General features: G+C 41.5%; 1 protein-coding gene across 5 annotated transcripts in view; it reads left to right on the forward strand.

Moving 5' to 3' along the window:
* Positions 1-19,559, forward strand: part of plekhn1 (pleckstrin homology domain containing, family N member 1) — a 58,662-nt gene that overhangs the window by 17,990 nt on the left and 21,113 nt on the right. For all 5 annotated transcript variants that reach the window (XM_072586188.1, XM_072586189.1, XM_072586190.1 and 2 more), the window contains exons 5-12: positions 1,871-1,958; positions 7,431-7,570; positions 10,364-10,513; positions 11,917-11,997; positions 15,197-15,275; positions 16,351-16,505; positions 17,447-17,686; positions 19,217-19,429. In XM_072586188.1, coding sequence (XP_072442289.1) covers positions 1,871-1,958; positions 7,431-7,570; positions 10,364-10,513; positions 11,917-11,997; positions 15,197-15,275; positions 16,351-16,505; positions 17,447-17,686; positions 19,217-19,429 — 1,146 coding nt within the window. The remainder of the gene's footprint in view (positions 1-1,870; positions 1,959-7,430; positions 7,571-10,363; positions 10,514-11,916; positions 11,998-15,196; positions 15,276-16,350; positions 16,506-17,446; positions 17,687-19,216; positions 19,430-19,559) is intronic.

Consider the following 19,559-nt stretch of genomic DNA (forward strand, 5'->3'; position numbering starts at 1 on the left):
GTGACCCTTCTGTTTTTGTTTCTGATTTAGAGCATCTGCACTTCTTTTAGTTTTTAATACTGTAAAAGCTTTTGGTCTTGCACTCTAAGTAGAATACCAAATCTCAGTGTGAACAATACAGGGGGGCCCTCATTTACAAACATCTGACTTACGAACACTTGTACTTACGAACTTGATCCCATACAGGGTATAATTTTGAATATTTGACTTAGTAACATTTCCTGTACTTAAAAATGGCTGCTTTATATTGTTATTTCCTGTGTTCTGATTTGAACATGAATCGACTTATGAACAGTCTTCAGAAGAGACTGCCTGTCATTCATCCCAGAATGACACTAAGGTCCAATTGAAGGTTACCAGTCCAGCTCACAATGTCACTCATATAAAGATGCCCAAAGCCACATACATTCACACAAATACCTCTCTTCTTTGCAAACAGAATATTCCCACTATTGTATCTTTCACAACCAAACAAAATCTCAGGAAACAGGCATTCCCTGATACTTTGACAATCAGAAACTACTTGGCCTGCTTTGAATTTCTAAAAAAATTAAATGTTTAGATTTTTAAACATCAACATTTAACAAAGAATCTTGATAATTAACATTCTCTGGTGCATTCTCCACGGCATTGTCTGTACCGGCAAGACACCACGTATCAACCAATCCACAGGTTCCTCTCACGCAGGATATGTAGTTGTTCCCTGGATGCTGAGGTCATGGATTCACTCTTTTCAGTGGAAGTTAAATTGTGAGTGCATGATTGTAATTTTCCAATATGTGTCCCAAAATGGAATTAAGTCTTCCTAATCCCCATCCTATTCACCCTCACCGTGGTCACTCCAGGTGACTTGTCCCTTACACTTAGTGCCTTGGTATAGAGTCCTGGTTTTGTCTGACTGGTGGCACATCACATTTATGTCACAGAAGTGCCATAGAGTGAAAATCTCTAATAAGAGAGAGCCTACCCATCACCCCTTGACAGTCACTGGAATTACAATTGCTGAATCCCCTACTATCAAAGTCCTGGAAGTTACCATTGACTAGAAACTGAACTAGATGAACCATGCAAAGGCTAGGAATTCTACAGTGAGAAACTTACATCCTGAACACCCAATACTTATCCACCATCTACAAGTCAGGACTGTGATGGAGTACTCCCCTTTTGCCTGGTTGAGTACAGCTCCAACAAAACTCAAAAAGTTTAGCACCATTCAGGACAAATCAGCCTGCTTGATTGACACCACATCCACCACCTTCAACATTCACTTCCTCCACCACCAACCCACAGCGACAGTAGTGTGAACCAATCCACAAGGTACATTGCAGCAACTCATCAGGAGTCTTTTACCAACATTGTCTGAACCCTGGAACTCTGCCATCCAAAAGGGCAAGGGCAGCAGATATATGGGAACACCACCCCTTTTAGGTTTCCCTCCATGTTGCACACCATCCTGATGTGGAAATAAATTGCTGCTCCTTCACTGTCATAGGGTCAAACTCCTAGAACTCCCTCCCTAACAACATTTCTGTGTGCACCTATAGCGCACAGACTGCAACAGTTCAAGAGACAGCTCACCAACACCTTCTCAAGGGCAATTAGGGTGATCAATAAATGCTGCCTAAGCCTATAACACCCACTTCTTGTGAATGAATAAAAACAAGTGCTGCTGGAATAGTATCGTTCACTCATCCTGTGGGATATTAAGAGTGAATGGGTTAATCTAAGTTGGGAAATAGAGTTTCAAACAAGACTGCGAACCTTTTGAACAGTCATAGATCCTTTGCATGAGGGAGGGGCCTATAAATTTGGGTAATTCACAAACACTGTAGTATGCATGTGAATAATCCCAATGTATTTTGTGTTATAGGGTACACTCCCTTTAGCAGGGATTACAGTAAATGACATGGACAACACCGATAGCAGTTCAGAGCTGCACCATGCATTTCAAATTACAGGTATGTAGCACGCAGTTTAGGTTCTAAATTATCTAATTAAAATGTCATTTCTGCTTAATTATCTTTTAAAACCAAATATATTTCGATATTGACATGGATTTATTTGTGGAAGCTCGCAATTATCACAAGATTTATGGAACAAGTTTCCGTTTAATGAGCAATTGAATTTTCTTAACCAGTGTTATCATTCATTTCCCCTTGCTAAATTTCCATTTACTGAGCATTTATATATCTCCTGTTTCATTTGTTACTTTGTTTACCCCTCCTCTCCACCTTTTTCCTCTCCTGCTGTTCTTGTCTCCATCTCTGCCTTCCTCTCTGAAATTACTGCCAGTATCCCATCACCAAGTCAGCCTTTTATTTATTATTGCACAGTACCCTGGCTGTAGCCAGCTAGCTCAGTGTCAGTCCTCAGCTGAGGAGATTTTCATCTCCTGGTTATATTGGTCAACCAAAGGCTTTCCTGATTGGCCCAGGTTAACAACCTCAATCAAGAACTTCATCATCAATGAGGTCCCAATCACTACACTCCCCTCTCCCTTCATTTCTTCACTAAGTTCCCCTTGCTTTCCCCTCTCCATTTCTCTTTCAGTCCATCCATCTCACCTCCTCCCCGTTCTTCATCCCTCCTGTCATGTCTCCACTTTTCCTCCCCTCTTCTCTGCCTCATCATCTTCCCCTCTTCTCTTACATTCCCTTTCCCTCTCTTCTTCCTCCTCCCGGCTCCATTCCTTCTTCCCTCTTCTCTCCCACTTCCCCCTCCTCTCTCTCCTTCCCCCAATTCTTTCTCTTGCTCCTTCCACACTTGCCCCAGACAAAGCAGCAGTGACCCACATGACTTGGAAGAATCACCTGATTGGTCAACAGTCCGGTCCTAATTTCCTTCCACCACAGGTTACAAACTTCAGAACAGAACTGTAAATGAACACCGACCTTGAATTCAAACCACACAATTATTACCTGGGGTAGAAGCTATGGGATTATTTGTCTATATTGATATAAACATACTTCTCTGACTCATGAATATGTTTCCTACAAAGTACTAATTGCAGGAACGGATAACCCACTGAAGATTTTTGAATAATTTTGTTTAATAGCAAATGGAGCACAGGAGGTTAAGAGATGACCTGATAGAGGTTTTTAAATCATGATGGATACAGATCAGGTAAATGGCAGGTGTCTTTCCTCTAGAGTGAGGGATTTCAAAGTTAGGGGGCATTTTTTAAGGTGGGAGGAGAAAGATTTAAAAAAGACATGGGGGCAATTTTGTTTTCACAGAGTAGTTCTTGTGTGGAATGAACTGCCAGAGGAAGTGGTGCATGCGAGTACAGTTACAATGTTTATAAGACATTTAGATAAAGACATGAGTAGGAAATGTTTGGCGGGATATGGGTCATGCGCATGCAGGTGGGACTAGTTTACTTTGGGATTATGGTCAGCATGGACTGGTTGGACCAAAGGGTCTGTTTCCGTGCTGTATGACACTGACTCACGTCGAGTCTAGATTAGAGTGGTGCTGGAAAAGCACAGCAGGTCAGGCAGCATCCAAGCAGCAGGAAGATCGACGTTTCGGGCAAAAGCCCTTCATCAGGAATGGGGGCCACTCACATTGAACTGACAAATACGTCCATTTTAGGGAGAATATTACTTAACATTTAGACAAAAATAATTTTCAACACAATTTATTTGCTGAATATTTAAGTTTCTAAAACTTTAATTTTGATTGTTAGAACTGCTCAATGTTAGCATGGAAAATTACTTTTGAAGGACTATGTTCAGTTGGTCGATGTCCATATTTGCTGAGATTTTGAGAACTGTGTTCCACAGTTTGCCAATGGAAGCCATAATTCTTTAGCCTTGGCTGCATGTTTAGCAGTGTGAAAAGTATTTTAAAAATTATGTGCAGAAAAATACAAGGATAAAGAATTGTTTGCAGCCTAAACTTTTGCCAGCTTCTAGGTTCACTTGATGTTCGGGACATTCCTAAAGGTCATTGTAACTGGAGGGGACAAGGTTAAAAATCACACAGCTTCATGTTATACTCCATCAGGCACTCTGAAAGCTAGTGCTTCCAAATAAACCTGTTGGACTACAATCTGATGTGTGAATTTTAACATTGTAACTGGATTCCTTGTGATGCATAGCTCTGATGGACTGTGAAGAGGCTATTTTGTTTGAAGGAAACTGAAATGACAAATGAGAGAATAAAATTATTGTCTGTTATCAGGGCAATTATAAACTAAACAGCCTGCAGCTGTGGTGTAATATCTTTATCAAAAACTTGCGTGCGCACTGTGCCCTATTTGGTGATTAAGTCGAACTTATCAATCAGTGTACTTTCCATCTTGATGTCAAAACTATTACTTCAGTGAGTTTTGAATGAGGCATTGATTATATGGAGGTCAGACATGAAAGCCTTTGACAATAATCAGGATATTTACATTGATATTAATAGTGGAGGGCAAAGGGAGTTGTTTTTGAGGTGTATAAAGTTATGAGTGATCGAAATAGAACAGATAGGGACAGATTTATTTCCAATGACAGGGAGCTCAATAATCAGACAACATAGATTTAAAGTAATTAGTTGAAGGATTAATGGGGAATTGAGGAGTTTTTTTACCTGGAGTGTAATGGAGGTCGGGGGGTTCATTAAATGAAAAGGTGAGGAGACAACATTGGTCATTCAGCCCATGTCTGTGCGAGACCAGCATCAAAAAGAACATCCATTTGGATGTACATGAGGCACTGGATGGGCTGAATGGCCACCTTTATGTCCTAAACCTTTCTACACCTCAAACATGGAGTTTTGTACAGTTATGCTTTATTTAAAATGCATCAAAGAGTAGAATTCCATTATAATGCAAATGTTACTGTCCAAAAAGTGAACCCACACAATAGCTGGACTGTGTTAATAAGAAAATTACTATTTTCTCCTATTTTATAATCATTAAAATTAGATTGAATTTTGTTTTGAAAGCTATGAGACCTTGTACACCATGGTCTTACTGACCACAGAGCTGATTTTGCTTAGAGACAAACAAAGCATTGTGGTTTAACCTGATAGTCACCACAGCTCAGGTGAGGAGAGATAATCTTCTTAGAATCCCTACAATATGGAGCAGGCCATTCAGCCCCTACCAACCCTAAAATGAGTGTGCCATCCAGACCAACCCCATCCCCATAACCCTGCATTTCCCATGCCTAATCCACCTAACCTGCACATCCCTGGATACTACGGCCAATTTAGCATGGCCAATCCACTTAACCTGCACATCTTTGGGACAATGGGAGGAAACTGGATCACCTGGAGGAAACCTGCACAGACACTGGGAGAATGTGCAAATTCCACACATTCTTGATGTTGGGATTGAACCCAGGTCGCTGGTGCTGAGAGGCGCTCGTGCTAACGACTGAGCCATTGTGTGACCCCAAAGGTTGAGAGGGAGAGTCCTTCATGGTAAACCCAGTTGGTGGAGCAATTGAACCCATTGTTGTTGGCATCGTTCTGTATCGGAGATACAAATGTGTTATTGACATACTGAACTCCACCTTAGAGGACCTCTGTTGTATTTGGAAGTGATGTGAGTCTGATTCTCATTACCAGGATTCAGCTGATGGTGGAAACCACTTGAACTCTACTCATCCTGTTTACAGGGTTTTTGGAGCTCCTGAATGAGATTTGTGTTTTGTAATCTCCCTGAGATCCATTTACTTGTAGATCACATACTTTTATCTGTCAAATAACTTACTAGCAAACTTGGCAACGTATCAGTAATTAACCGTATGACTCCAGACTCTCAGCAAATTATGGGAAGGTTACAAAACATTTGATTACTCAAAGAAGATAGTGTGAATTGAAGAGCTCTGTATGACAAAGGCACGGGTCTTAGAATGGTACCGGGAGTGCTCATTTCGTTGCTATAGATGTTTGTAAAGGTGAAAAAGGCCCATTGTATCACAATCTCAGAGTAAAAGGGCACCAATTTAGGGCTGAGATGAGGAGAAATTTCTTCTATCAGAGGGTTGTGAATCTTTGGAACTCCTTGCCACAGAGTCCATGGGGGTAGAGCCCATGTATATACAGTTGGTTCTGAGATAACGCAATAGTTCTGTTCTCATGCGATCTCACATTATAAGAAAGTCTAATAATAGCTGTGCTGTTTAAACTAATGGGCTGGAATCGCATTATAGCCAATATAGGGAAGGAAGGTTTGCGTTCTACAAATGACGGTCTGAATTCTTCAATTGCGTTAAAGGCAATTCGCTTTGATAAAACATGCGTTATCAGAACTGACTGTATCTAAGGCTGAGATGGATAGATACTTGGTCAGTAGGGGAATCAAGGATTATGGGGAAAGGGTAGGAAAGTGGATGTGTGGAATTCTGGATCAGTCATGATCCTATTGAATGGTGGAGCAGGCTCAAGGGCCTGAATGGCCTCCTCCAGTTTCTGTTTCTTATGGTATTATGGTAGCTCTTGATTGGAATAATCTAAAACTAATCACGTTATCTTTCTTCTGCATTTATCTTCTAGTCCCATGTAAAGCCATATCTCTATATCAGTCACATGCCTGAACACTTCATGTTGCAACAACTCACCTTCCCTAGAAACCTCTCTTATTTCACTCATGGTTTGGATACCTGAGTGACACGATTTGTTCCTGTGATACTCTCGTGCCTCCTCCTTTAATGTCAGACAGGCTGGAGGTGTCTGTTGGCTCTCCACTGTTGTTAAAAGGTTCAAAACTCAATTGATAAACAGTGCAACTTTTAGTGCATTTATTGTGAGTGAGACTGTAGTTCTAACTTTATGTGGAAGTCCCTTCCAAGGTTTCCAATCTTTTGCTCTTTGTGAGGAGTTATAAGTTAGTTAACCTGTTCCTGGGAAAGGATTATTGAGCATGTGATGGGGGGAGAAAGTCACAAATGAGTTGCTCATTCAGAAAGCTGGTGCAGGCACAATGGACCTCATGGCCTCTTTCTATGCCATTTTGTGATCCCAAATTTCCTTTCCTAAACTACCAATGCAAAAACTTAAATAGATGATCTAAAATATTCGTACTGTTTTCTAACTTCCAGATAAAATAACTCAGTTCAAGAAAAGAGCTGCAAGTGTCAACCACAGCAATTTGCATTTATATAACAGCTTAACATAGTTAAAATATCTCTTACCCAACACAGTCTGATACCAAGTCTCTTAAAGAGTTAGAAGGACTAAAAAAACTTGCTTGGAAGGTAGGTTTTAAGCAACATCCTAAGGGATGAGAGAAAGGGGGAAGGGGAAAGGTTTAGGGAGGGAATATCAGGGATTTGGGGTGAAATGATTGAAGACACAGACACCTTTGGTAGAAGATTTGGCAATGTACAAAATGTCAGAATTGGAGGAGCTCAGCATTCTGCAGGTTTCAGCACTGCAGAGTTAACAGGAATTTACAACTGACATGCATGTACATGTACTCTATCTGTTTGCAGGTCCTCTGCTGCATCCCTTTACAGTTTACTGTTCCACGGAGAAAGAGGTGAAGGAGTGGCTGTATTATCTCAACAAGCAAAGACAAGTGAGCAGCAAGACTGCAGATTCCCCTCGAGCACAAACGTGCGCAGGGCTTGATGTAAGTTCACCTTCAGCTGCCTTTTCTTATCCTTTCACAGGATGTGGGCATCACTGGCTAAGCCAACATTCAATGCCCATCCCAATTTGCCCTTGAGAAGGTGGTGATGAGCCAACTAGGAACCATTGCTGTCCATATGGTGTGAACGCCCACCCCACCCACTGTGCTCTAAGGAAGAGATTTTCAGGATTTTGATCCAATAACACTGAAGGAACAGATTTAGTTCCAAGTCAATGTGGTTGAATCTTAACTGCCCTCTGGGCAATTAGGGATGAGTAATAAATGCTGCCTAGCCAACAACACCCTCCTCCCATGAACGAATGAAGAAAGTCAGGATGGTTGAGCTACAGTTCCTTCTGCAAGTTACAGTGAGAGAGAAAATAGATGGATGTGAGTCAAAGGAAAAGCAGTCTGGATTTATCTTCTCCTGTGCACCATTATTCTGATTGCTCCCTTGCAAACAATGTGTTAAACAGAGAAGCACTTAGACTGAGTCACTCTCTTCTTCACTAGATGTAGGTGGAGATGGTGAGAGTCGTTGCCTTGTGGGTATCCACACTTTGGTGAGGACCATATGCCAGGAGCTCAGGGAAGCAGGCAGTCTCAAGCAATTGGTGAAGCAACCTCCTTCATCGCCTCTCTCTCTCTCTCTCTCTCTCTCAGCAAGAGCTGAAGGTTGACAAAGCTTTAGTAAGAGACTGGACTCTGGTAACAGACTCTAAGAGTGGAGTTCAAACATTAGATATGACATATCACCAACCCACACAGGAACTGTCCTTTTGTATAGATGCTGATGACGCCAAGAAGAATTCATCTGCAATAGTTGAAACTGAACAGGGGCATGTTGGTGTGCAGGAAGAGGTCAGGTGGAGTGTACGCTACGCCTTTAGCTACGGCATGTCTTTAAGTTGGGAAATCTGAGCTCTTCCAGGGCCTATAACTTCCTTTTTCATAAAGACTGTTCCCTTCAGGCATCTTGACCTTAACGCCATGTTACTGTGGAGCCCTTAGTGTAAGTCTTTGTCCTCCACAGCTGGGATTACTGTGCATTCCATTAGTTATCCTGGGTGGGTGACTAGTAGCTACTTGAGAAAAGCAAAAAGGGCTTTGTTGTGGACAGACAATCTTTCATCGTTGCTGTGTGAATTGTGGAATTGTGAAGGGGTGCATATGCCAGCTATTTGTGAAGATTTTTATGCAATCCATACTTTTCTATAACTGCCTCTACAACAGCAAAGGTGCTGGGCTCCATCAATATGGCTTTCTCACTGTCAAGATTCAATAAGCTAAATCTCATTCCCAGCGTTTCCTTGCGTGAGGTGGTATTATCTTTTAACAACAAAGAATAATAACATTAAACATTCATCATCTCCCTTTTGAGGCCCTTTGAAGATTATTATAACAGGTAGAAACAAACATGATCATAAACTAAAAGAAACTAAACTATCGCAGTTAGTTATTCTGTAGGGGAATGCCTTAGATAGTTTTACACAGCAAGAGCTCTCGAATTGTGATGCTGTGAGTTGCAACGGTGGTTATGACTGCAGCTTGCTCATGTGACAGGTTGAGATATTTCAATATGTGCCCAGTTTTGGATTGGGGTCACAGTTTAAACACTCATTGAGTGGACAGCAGCAATGATAATGTAGCATGACTTCAGGCTTGCACCAGGACACCTGGAAATAGACACTTAAGAAATGAACATGAAGGATGAGCCAACAACAATTTGATTCTGAATTTGAGCAAGTTGAAAAGAATTAGCTGATCCTTCCTATTCTGCAGTAACCCTACTGCCCTTATGACTGGAACTTGTTGGGTAAACCCATTACAGCTTCTGTGACTCAGCTTACTTCCCAGTGTTAGCAGGATATTCAGTCGTTACACATTAATCCTGAGGTTTATACTAGCTACAGATTGGTACCAGAATCTAGCAGATACCAATGACTGGCAAATAGATTACTGGAATTTTTTTTATTGATGCTGGACGTTATCTCAGCTATTGCTCTCCTGGAGCATTGTGTCATTTGAACCATTCAACGTAATTCCTTCCTATCTCTTCATTCTTTTCTCTAGAGTTAACTCTGTTTATTTTCCTCTTTTGTTTATATACCAGAGGATTAGAATGGCAGTGGAGTACCTGTGGGGAGAGTGGGAAAGGTCACACGGTGGGGCTACAACCTAAAATGGAACTACAGGGATAAGAATTTCAATTAAATAGTTGACTGATGTTCCTAGTCTGGGCTCACCTGTGGATTTGGTTGAGATGCTGGAAGCTCTGCTGTGGGTCAGTTATGAAATACATATGGGGGAGTCCTAAAGAACCGGGGCACACCTACGACTGACTGGAAGCTGCATTGGAATACCATACATAATGGAGTCTTTACTCTACTCAGAAGCTGCACAATTTTCTATCTGTTTTGCAAAGAAAATTTTACAGGTGACCAATGTAGCATCCAAATTCTCAAATGCGTGCCCCATAACACAAAGGCACTGAGATATTCACGCATTCTGGGGATTTTGTTCCTGAATATGGGATTTTATACCAGAGAATAGTGAGTACCTGACTTTAGTACTTGTACTGAAGTTACTGAGATATTATCACACAGCGCAAGGTCAACAATGTGTTATTGAGGAAAAGGATCACTGGACCCAAAAGGTTAACTCTGATCTCTCTCCACAGAAGCTGCCAGACCTCCTGAACCTTTCCAAGCAATCTCTGCTTTTGTTTTTGATTTCCAGTGTCTGCAGATCTTTCGGTGTTTATGGGATATTTGTTATTTTTATTTCACACAGCGCAACTCACTGGGGCAAAGTGCTAAAAGTGTTGATCTGAGGATGTTAATTCTGAACCGACCAATTCAGGGAGGCGAAAGGACTCACATCAACTCGCTGGGCAATGTCATCTGGATATCGGAGAACAAATTACAGCATTTGCCCTTTCAGGTATTCAGACATTAACAATAACATCACGGGGCTGCATTGAAAGAATAATTATGGTGCAAAAGCAAGCCGTTCAGTCTATTGCATTTGTACTGCCTCTATTGCCTATTCTATTTGGAAACATTCCTGCAGTTTCATTATATGTACCCCCTCCACCACCAGTCAATTTGTCCTGAGCAGTCAAAGAGCTAAGTTTCTGGAGACTTCAGGACAATTCCAGAGAGTTGGCAACATGTCATTTTCTCTCCCTGGGACTTTGAACCTATGAATGGGATCATGTGCTTCAATCAGTCCTTGTACTTTGACTGTTTATTCAATCTCTGATTGTCTCGACAGCCAGTTGCAAGGACAGCCATTTATCCTCCCGACAAACATCGTAAGGATACGCAGCAAGGGTTTCCTCTCCAACTGTAAATGTACCCTTTCATATTACCACTTTTAAGACCATTAGCAATAGGAACGGAAGTAGACCATTTGGCCCCACGAGCCTGCTAAATCATACAAAAATTATTTTATAATTGGAGCCTTTATGAGAATGGATAAGAAACATATGTTTTAAGCTGGACATCTGTAGCCCAATAACCTTGTGGGTTATCTGCACTTCTCAGTTCTGACCTTCAGCACATCCCTGATTTTTAACTTCCACTCCAGTGACTGTGCCATAGGCCACTTAGTCCCAATATGACAGAATTCTTTTCTTAAATTTCACTGAATTTCTAGCCCTCGTCCTGGCTTTAAGACTTTTCTTAGAATTGATCTCTTTCCCCAAGGTTTTGGTCACCAGCCCTAATACCCCCTCTGGAAACTTGGTGTTAAATTTTGTTTGATAATTTTTCCAGTGAAGTGCGTTGAGACATTGTATTACTGGAGAGCTGTTGTATGGATGCACATAGCTGCTTTGTTTGGTGTAAGGATTAGCACTTGTATGCATGGGAATTCGATTTACAACCAGATATAGGTTGAAGGTCCTTACTTTCCGGCTAGCTGTTAATAATTTATCTCAAATTGGTTTGGGCACCTTCTACATTGTTGGCTCACAAGACAAAAGAACTATTTGTTGATATCAATTGACACTAAGTTCTCAGTATCCCTCCCAATGTTGCAGATTAACAGCATGAAGTGAGAAGGTATGACCCTTGCGCTGTATAATGACCTATTCTGAATCAGAGGCAGATAAATCATCCTTTACACCAATTTGGAACAGACACCAGGATTGTGGAAATAGACATATCTTAAATAGGAACATCTTCATTTTTCAAAAACTAAGGTCAGAGGTGAAAATTTGTTAATTAAAGTTGAGGAACAAACCAGCATGATCTAAATGAAAAGCAGAAATGGGGGTGAATGGCCTCTTCCTGCCTTGACTCTCCTGATTACATTAGTTTATGTGCTTACTATCCCTGCAGGACCAACATAACCGTCTTCTGGTTCTCTTCCCAACGACGCTACTCATTCTGTCTGAAGAAAACCATGTCCTACATTATAAGGTAAAAGTACAATTATCAATTATTTTGCAAAATATTGAAGGAATTTTCCAATTCTCTCTGAATATCTACAACGCGCATGGTCTAATTTTTTTGTGTGATCTCAAACTGTATATGAATTGTTTCTCTTCTTCTGTGTGAGCTCCAAGTACTTTAAAACTCTACATCTATTTTCCGAAATCTTCCCTCCTTCCTACAGCTTGAGGGCTTTTAAAACTCAGACTGGTGCCAATTTGATCACAAAACAATCCAACCTCCCTCTTATTCTTTTAAACTTGGTGCTATTCTGTATCATAACTCTTATTCCCTTCACTTTGGTATCTCAACAAAACTGAGAGGACAGACTCAGTGAGTCACGCCAGGGTCGGGGATATCTCCATATTGGCTGCATGGTATTCTGAAAGGGGGATGTTGTACCGATGACATAGGTAAAAAAGAAATTAGGTCCTGCAGCAGGAATTCAGAGAGTTAGGTAATAGATTAAAGAGGAAGACCACTAAAGTTGTGATCTCTGGATTGCTCCCAATGCCACATGCTATTGAGTATAGGAATAGGAAAATAGGTCAGATGAACACTTGGCCAAAAGGATGGCATGGGAGGGAGGGCTTTAGACTTTTGGGTAATTGGGATTGTTTCTGATGTAGGTGGAACCTGTTGAAGCTGTTGCACCTGAACTGAAATATTCCATTGTCCTTGCTGGGAGGTTTACTCCTGTTGTTGGGGAGGTTTTAAACTGGTCTGGCAGGGAAAATGGGACACAGAGCAGATATAAAGTCAGGAACAAGATCCAATCAGATCTAGAAGGAATGCCAGGAAAATCCAGTAGCTGAAGGATAAGGCACATGGGAGGTCTGGAAAGCTACGTTCTACCTATGTTAATGCAAGAGGCATGGCTGGTAAGGTGGATTAACATAGAGCATTGATCAGCATGTGGGAATATGATATTGTTTCAATCAGTGAGACACATTTGAAGGAAGGCAGGAAAGGCAACTGGACATTCCAGGGGTTCGATCTGTCAAGCAGAATGGGGGAGGGGCAGGGAAAGTAAACAAGGTAAGGGCCTTCCATTATTAATAAAGGAAAGCATCACTGCAGTAGGAAGATGCATTGGAAGGGTGTTCAAATGAGGCCATCTAGATAGAACATAGAAATAAAAAAAGGGATGATTACCTTGCTGGGATTATACTACAGGACTCCCAAAAGTTGGAGGGGGTTAGAAGAGCAGATATGCAGGCAAATCGCAGAAAGGTGTGAGAGAAACAGGGTCCTAGTTGTAGTGGGCTTCAACTTTGCTAACTGGGATCATCTTGGTGTGAAAAGATTGGAGAGGGTGGAATTTTTAAAGTGAATCCAGGTCAATCTTTTAGTGGCAGTCCATCGATAATTCTACGAGGGACGGAGCAGTGTGAAACCTAATCCTCGGAAAGAAGTTGGTCACGAGGTTGAAGTTTCAGTGGGCAAACATTTTGGGGACAGTGATTAGTCATTATGGAAAGGAATAAGGATATAGGAGTATGGAAGTCTTGTTAGTGCTTTATAAAAGATTGTTTAGATCGCAGATGGAATACCATGTGCAGTTCTGATTGTTACACTGTTAGGAGGTAGTGATTGCACGGGAGGGGGTGCAGAGGAGATTCACCAGGATGCTGCCTGGGATGGAAGTCTCAGTTATAAGGAGAGGCTGGATAGGCTGGGTTTGTTTTCCCTGGAGCAGAGGAGGCTGAAGGGGATCTAACTGAGGTAAACAACATGATGTATCGCATAGACAGAGTCGAGCATGAGAATCCTTTCCCCATGCCAGATTTGTCCAAGATAAGAGGGAACCAGTTTAAGGCGAGGAGCAAGTGGTTTAAAGGAAATTGGAGGAAGAATAATTTATTTAGAGGGTGGTAGAGGCAGGTACTCTCACAACATTTAAGAAGTGTCTGGATAAGCACTGAACATGTCAGGGCATAGTAGGCTATGGGCGAGTAAATGAGATTAATATAGTTAGGTGTTTGTTCATTGGTATGATGAAGGGCTTATGCCCGAAACGTCACCTCTCCTGCTCCTCGGATGCTGCCTGACCCTGCTGGGCTTTTCCAGTGCCACACTTTTCGACTCTGATCTCTATGACTGTCTAAAACCGTACGTTAGGAGATTACTGAACAAGTTTTTTGAGTGTGACAGAATTGTGACATTGACAACTTACTGTCCCTAATGCAAGGGATGATAGTGAAGTCCCACTGTTTGTAAGAGCTGGATTCCTGGAGAATATCACAAATGGGAAATTGTGAATGACATGTTTTATTAAAGCGGCCGACAGGATGTTCTAACCGTCTGAACTTTTAATAGCTATCAAACTCCAATTCAAGATAAAACTGGAGATATCTAGGAGAAATTCTGCAATAAAAAAGACATAAAGAGATTTGATTAAACCAATTCTTTCACTAAACTACTCCCAGGTGAAGTTGGTGGAAGTCAGTTTACTCCATTCCAGCGTGCAGTGCTGTGGGTCCACGGGAATCCTGCGAAATGCACATGTCCTGACATCATTATGTGTCTTTTGTAACATAATGTTTCATAGCTTTGTTTAAATTCTAGTTTTCTGATTTTCTTCACATTTTGGGCTGGTTAGAAGCACAGAATAGTGAACCTTGATATGACTGTGTGCGATACAATATGCAGAATGCTCTGTCTGGTCAAAATGAAGCTAGGGTTTCATTGTTTGGGGTGGCTCAGTGGTTAGCACTACTGTGTCATAGCACCAGGGACCCAGGTTTGATTCCACCCTCAGATGATTGTCTCTGTGGAGTTTGTACGTTCTCTGTGCTTTTTTGGATTTTCCTCCCAGAGTCTAAAATTGGGCAGGTTAGTTGAATTGGCCATGGAAAATTGCCCTAATGTCTAGGGATGTGTACTCTAGGTGGATTAGCAATGGGAAATGCAGATATTTGGTAGGTGGGGATCTGGGTAGGGTGCTCTTTGGAGGTTCAATGGGATGAATGGCCTGCTTCCACACTGTAAGGATTCTGTGTATAAATGAGCAACACTGAGAGTAGATATTCTCCCAATCAATGTGTACATAGATGTTATGAACCACCTCTGGAACAGGTGGGACTTGAACCTAGCTTTGATTATGTTCAGACATAGCGATACGATGGCTGCAGCACAAGAGCCCTCACACGGGTTGATAATTTTTTTTCTTTGTGTTTGCTAACAGGGAGAACTTCCACTTAATGCCATAACGATATTTGAACAGGGTGAATCTGACAGTGATTCGCATGCACTGCTGATAGAAGGTGAGTGCAAGGCAAGCACCCATCGTGATTGCAATGTGTATTCACGTAGCACCTTTGTAAATCGCAAAATATTTCAAAACGGTGCACAGAAGCATTATCAAATAAAATTTGATGCCTAACCACATAAGATTATATCAGCGAAGGTGACTAAATGCTTCATCAAGAGAATACTTTTTGAGGCTCAGGATGGTAGGGAGAGAGGTCCAGACTGAATTCCAGAGCGAAGAGCCTACATGCTGAGAGTTTCCATTGCCTTTGTTGGAGAAAGGAAACTCGGAGAGGGAGAATTGGAGTGTAGCGACATCTTAGAGGGGTGTGTGAAACTGGAGGATGTGACAGAAATAGGAAGGGGGCCAGAGCCCTGGAGGGATTTGCAAACAAGGATAACAATTTGACACAAAGCCACTGATTCCAATTCAAAAACAGGAAGTGCTGGAGAAACTCAGCAGGTTTGACAGCATCAGTGGAGAGAAGAAAAACAAACTTAACATTTTGAGTCCAATTACCCTTCTTCAGAACTGGAAACAGAACATTGACTCTGTTTCTTTTTCTACAGATGCTGCCAGACCTGCTGAGATTCTCCAGCACTTCTTGTTTTGTTTCCAATTCCCAGCATCTGCTGTTCTTGGTTTTACAATTATTCCTATTATTGTTTTGTTTTTGATCAAAGGATCTGAACATGTGTCTTGTGCGAACAAAGGGAGTGGGCATGTGTAGGGTTTGTAGTTGGGGGTTGGAACATTGAAGGTTGTGAGTCTGGAGATTTGCAAGCAGATATGGGAGGGACAACGACCTCTGTAAAAGGAGAGGACACAGATTTATTAGCCTTCACTCATACCACACCCATGCCATTTCCTAAGGGAAGTTCCTTGATTCTGAATGAATACGTCTCCTGATCTGCATACTTACAGCGCAGATCTCCCACTCAATAGTGCCTGTCCTAACTACTATGTATCAGAGAGTAATTGTCAGTCCTGCACTGAGCCCATCAATCTGCGAACAGCCCTGTAGCAGGTTCCCAGCTACTGAATCTTGTATAGATTATTACTCTTCCATATTTGCTGTTATATTTCAGGTAAAATGATCAACCAAATCATAGTGTCGTCACAGAATAAAACAGCTCACCAGAAATTGATACATCACCTGAATGCTGCAGGGGTCACAGTTCAAAGAGCTTCCATCGTTAATAAAGGACGTGATTACAAACATTCTGCACAGTGCAGAGATCAGGTAGATGCTATTTATGACACATTCAAATGTTTGCACAATCCCAACCTTGGAAAAGACCATGAAACAAGCAGTTTTACGGTTTTAACAATTGGAGACTTTCTTCCATCTTTTTGTGCAATTAACTAGTGGATCTGAATTAGTTTGTTTTTGGATTTTCCCACGTTACTGAGTATATTAATTATTTACTTGGAAGTTTGCTCCATTAGCATCAGAGGATGAAATTCCTTTCTCCATAATATTAACAAAAACGTTTAGCCCCTTTGTAACATTTGGGTGGGATGCTCAGTCAAATCGCGGACAGATTAACGTCAAGTACATGTGGGTTAATCATACTCTCCTGCAATTTGCCATTTTGGAGTTGAGGCTTTCCATTGGCAACCTGTGAGTTATTTCATGAAGAAGTAGAAATGAAATGCTGTCATTCCCCTTAAGTGTAAGTTTTTCAGACTTGCATTGAGTTCTATCCTTCCATTGCATGATTCAGATTTTTGGATAATTCAATTATTTCTATGGATTGAATTGACTTTGAAAGATTCAGTGCAGACTATATATGCTACATGAGATAGTGGAGTCAATTACAGATGGGATTGGACAGTAGTCATATCCCAAACACCATTTCATGTGCCTACAATCTAACTTGAACCGTCGACAAAATTTATAGTTTTTTATTTATTAATTCGCTGGATGAGGGAATCGCTGGCGGGTCAGCATTTATTGCCCATCCCAAATTTCCCAGAGTGCAGTTAAGAATCAACATATTGCTGTGGGTCTGGAGTCACATGTAGGCCAGACCAGGTAAGGATGGCAGATTCCGTCCCTAAAGGAGATTAGTGAACTGGATGGGTTTTTACAACAATCCATATTAAACTCATTAATTCCAGATTGCCTTTTTTTTTGTCATTTTGTTGTTGCTTTGTGATTAAAACCTTCATTAATTATAGTTTGCAGACGAGGTCAATCCTTCACTGGGATCACTCCGGCATGACGACAGCCCGAAGACAGTGTACGGAGTATTCACATTTCCCCAGAAACCAGTCGAAATGATTTCCATATCAGAAGACTTACCCACGCTGGTTACTACGAATACAACGCATCCAATCAACCCTCCTGATTATGCTGAGCCTTACACACCTCCTCCAATGAGACTCTCCGCACCAGCTGAACCTTTCACGCTTAATTCAGTAAGTGATATTTTATTCGATAAAATATTGTGAAATTATCTTACAATTCTGTATAAATATTGCCGTGTTCTTTTATTTAAATTAAAGACACTATGAAGAAGAAGAGGAAGTGAGATTTGCAGTGATACAACGATTTATTACCACTCCTGGAAACAAATAAAAATGTTCCAAATGCAATGAATTATTTCTGGTCAGTTCATAATCTGGGCTGGAGTGTACTGCCTGGGATGGTAGTAGACATGGGAAGTCTCACAAACTTTAAAATGTATGTGGATGAGTGCTTGAAACATTATAGCATTTGAGGCTACAGGCTAAAAACTGGAACATGGGATTAGTGCAAATAGATCAACACAGACTTGATAGGCTGAAGGGCCTCTTCTGTACTATATGACTCAATGACATGAAACTTGCATATAGGAAGATCCATGTTCAATGGTGATATCAAATACCAGTTGTTTAGTTTTAGTTAGTTCTGGCTGAAGAAGGGATGTTGACCAAGTATTGGGAGACTTCCCTACACTTCAAAACATGGCATAAGAAGTTTCACTTCTAGCTGAGTGAAAGGTGGAAGCAGATCTGACATTGGTTAAACTCGCAGTTGTTGTGGGTATGTTTGCCAAGCTGGGAAGTTGGTTTGCAGATGTTTTGTCCCCTGTCTGGGTGACATCCTCAGTGCTGTGGAGCCACCTCTGTGAAGCTCTGCTGTAATGTGTCGGTTGGAATTTATTTGGCTTTGTACCCATTACTTCTAGTTGTCGGTTCTGGTTGTTCATTGCAGCGGTGAGTATACTGGTCTGGATCAATGTGTTTATTGATGGAGTCTGTGGATTAATGCCATGCTTCTAGGGATTCTCTGGCTGTCCTCAGTTTGGCTTGACCTATTACTATTGTGTTGTCCCAGTCAAATTTGTGGTCCTTGTCATCTGTCTGTAGAGATACTAGGAACAGCTGGTTGTGGTGTTTAGTCACTAGTTGATATTCATGGATGTGGATTGCAAGTGTTCTGCCAGTTTGCCATATATTGTGCATTCTCTGCATGGAATGTTGTCCACAATGTTTGTCCTGCACACGATGGGTCTAGGGTCTTTTGTTCTGGTGAGTTGTTGTCTAGTGTGGCTGTCGGTTTATGGGCTGTCTGAGTGGTCAGAGTAGTCTGGGTATTAGTTCTGAGGTGTTTTTTATATAAGGTAGCGTGGTTTGTGTGTTGGGTTGTGGCATGTCCTTGATGCGTTGTTTGTCTGTTAGGCATCTGTGGATGAAGTTGCGGGGATATCTGTTCTCCGTGAAGACTCTGTAGGGGTGTTCTTCCTCTCGTTGCAGGTCAGGGTTGCTGCAGTGTGTAATAGCCCTTTTGAACAGGGTCCTAATGCAGCTTGTCTCGCGTGTGTTCAGGTGGTTGCTGTACTCTTGCATTGCGTTTGCTTCATGGAATGTGTTGTTAATTGTTCTGTAAGAGGATGATATGCCAAATAAGTGCCCTTTTGGATGTTCAAGTGTTTCAGCTGTAGTAATGGTCTGTATTCATTCCAGTCTGCACACAAGCACAGCTCTTCACCCCTGCCAATCCGTGGAAGCAGTATGAGGTTCTCGGGGCAAAATGTCCTTGCCCTGTCCCAGCCTCCACCCTCGACTTCAGGAAATGCACTTATTGCTGAAAATCGCTTGTCCTTGGGCTATACAGATCCCTTTCCAGCTTTGAAAATGCAGCCAGCAGGTTCTGGGGGCAGATCCTCCCATCGAAATGTAAGTAGAGAGGTCAAATTTGCAGATTATTTGTAATTATTTCAATGATGGATAACATGGAATTACTTGGTTAATAGCACAGAAGCAGGCCATCCAGCCTACCTGGTCTGTACTGGCATTAATATAAATC

Source organism: Chiloscyllium punctatum, chromosome 16 (assembly GCF_047496795.1).
Source record: "Chiloscyllium punctatum isolate Juve2018m chromosome 16, sChiPun1.3, whole genome shotgun sequence".
NCBI lineage: Eukaryota > Metazoa > Chordata > Chondrichthyes > Orectolobiformes > Hemiscylliidae > Chiloscyllium > Chiloscyllium punctatum.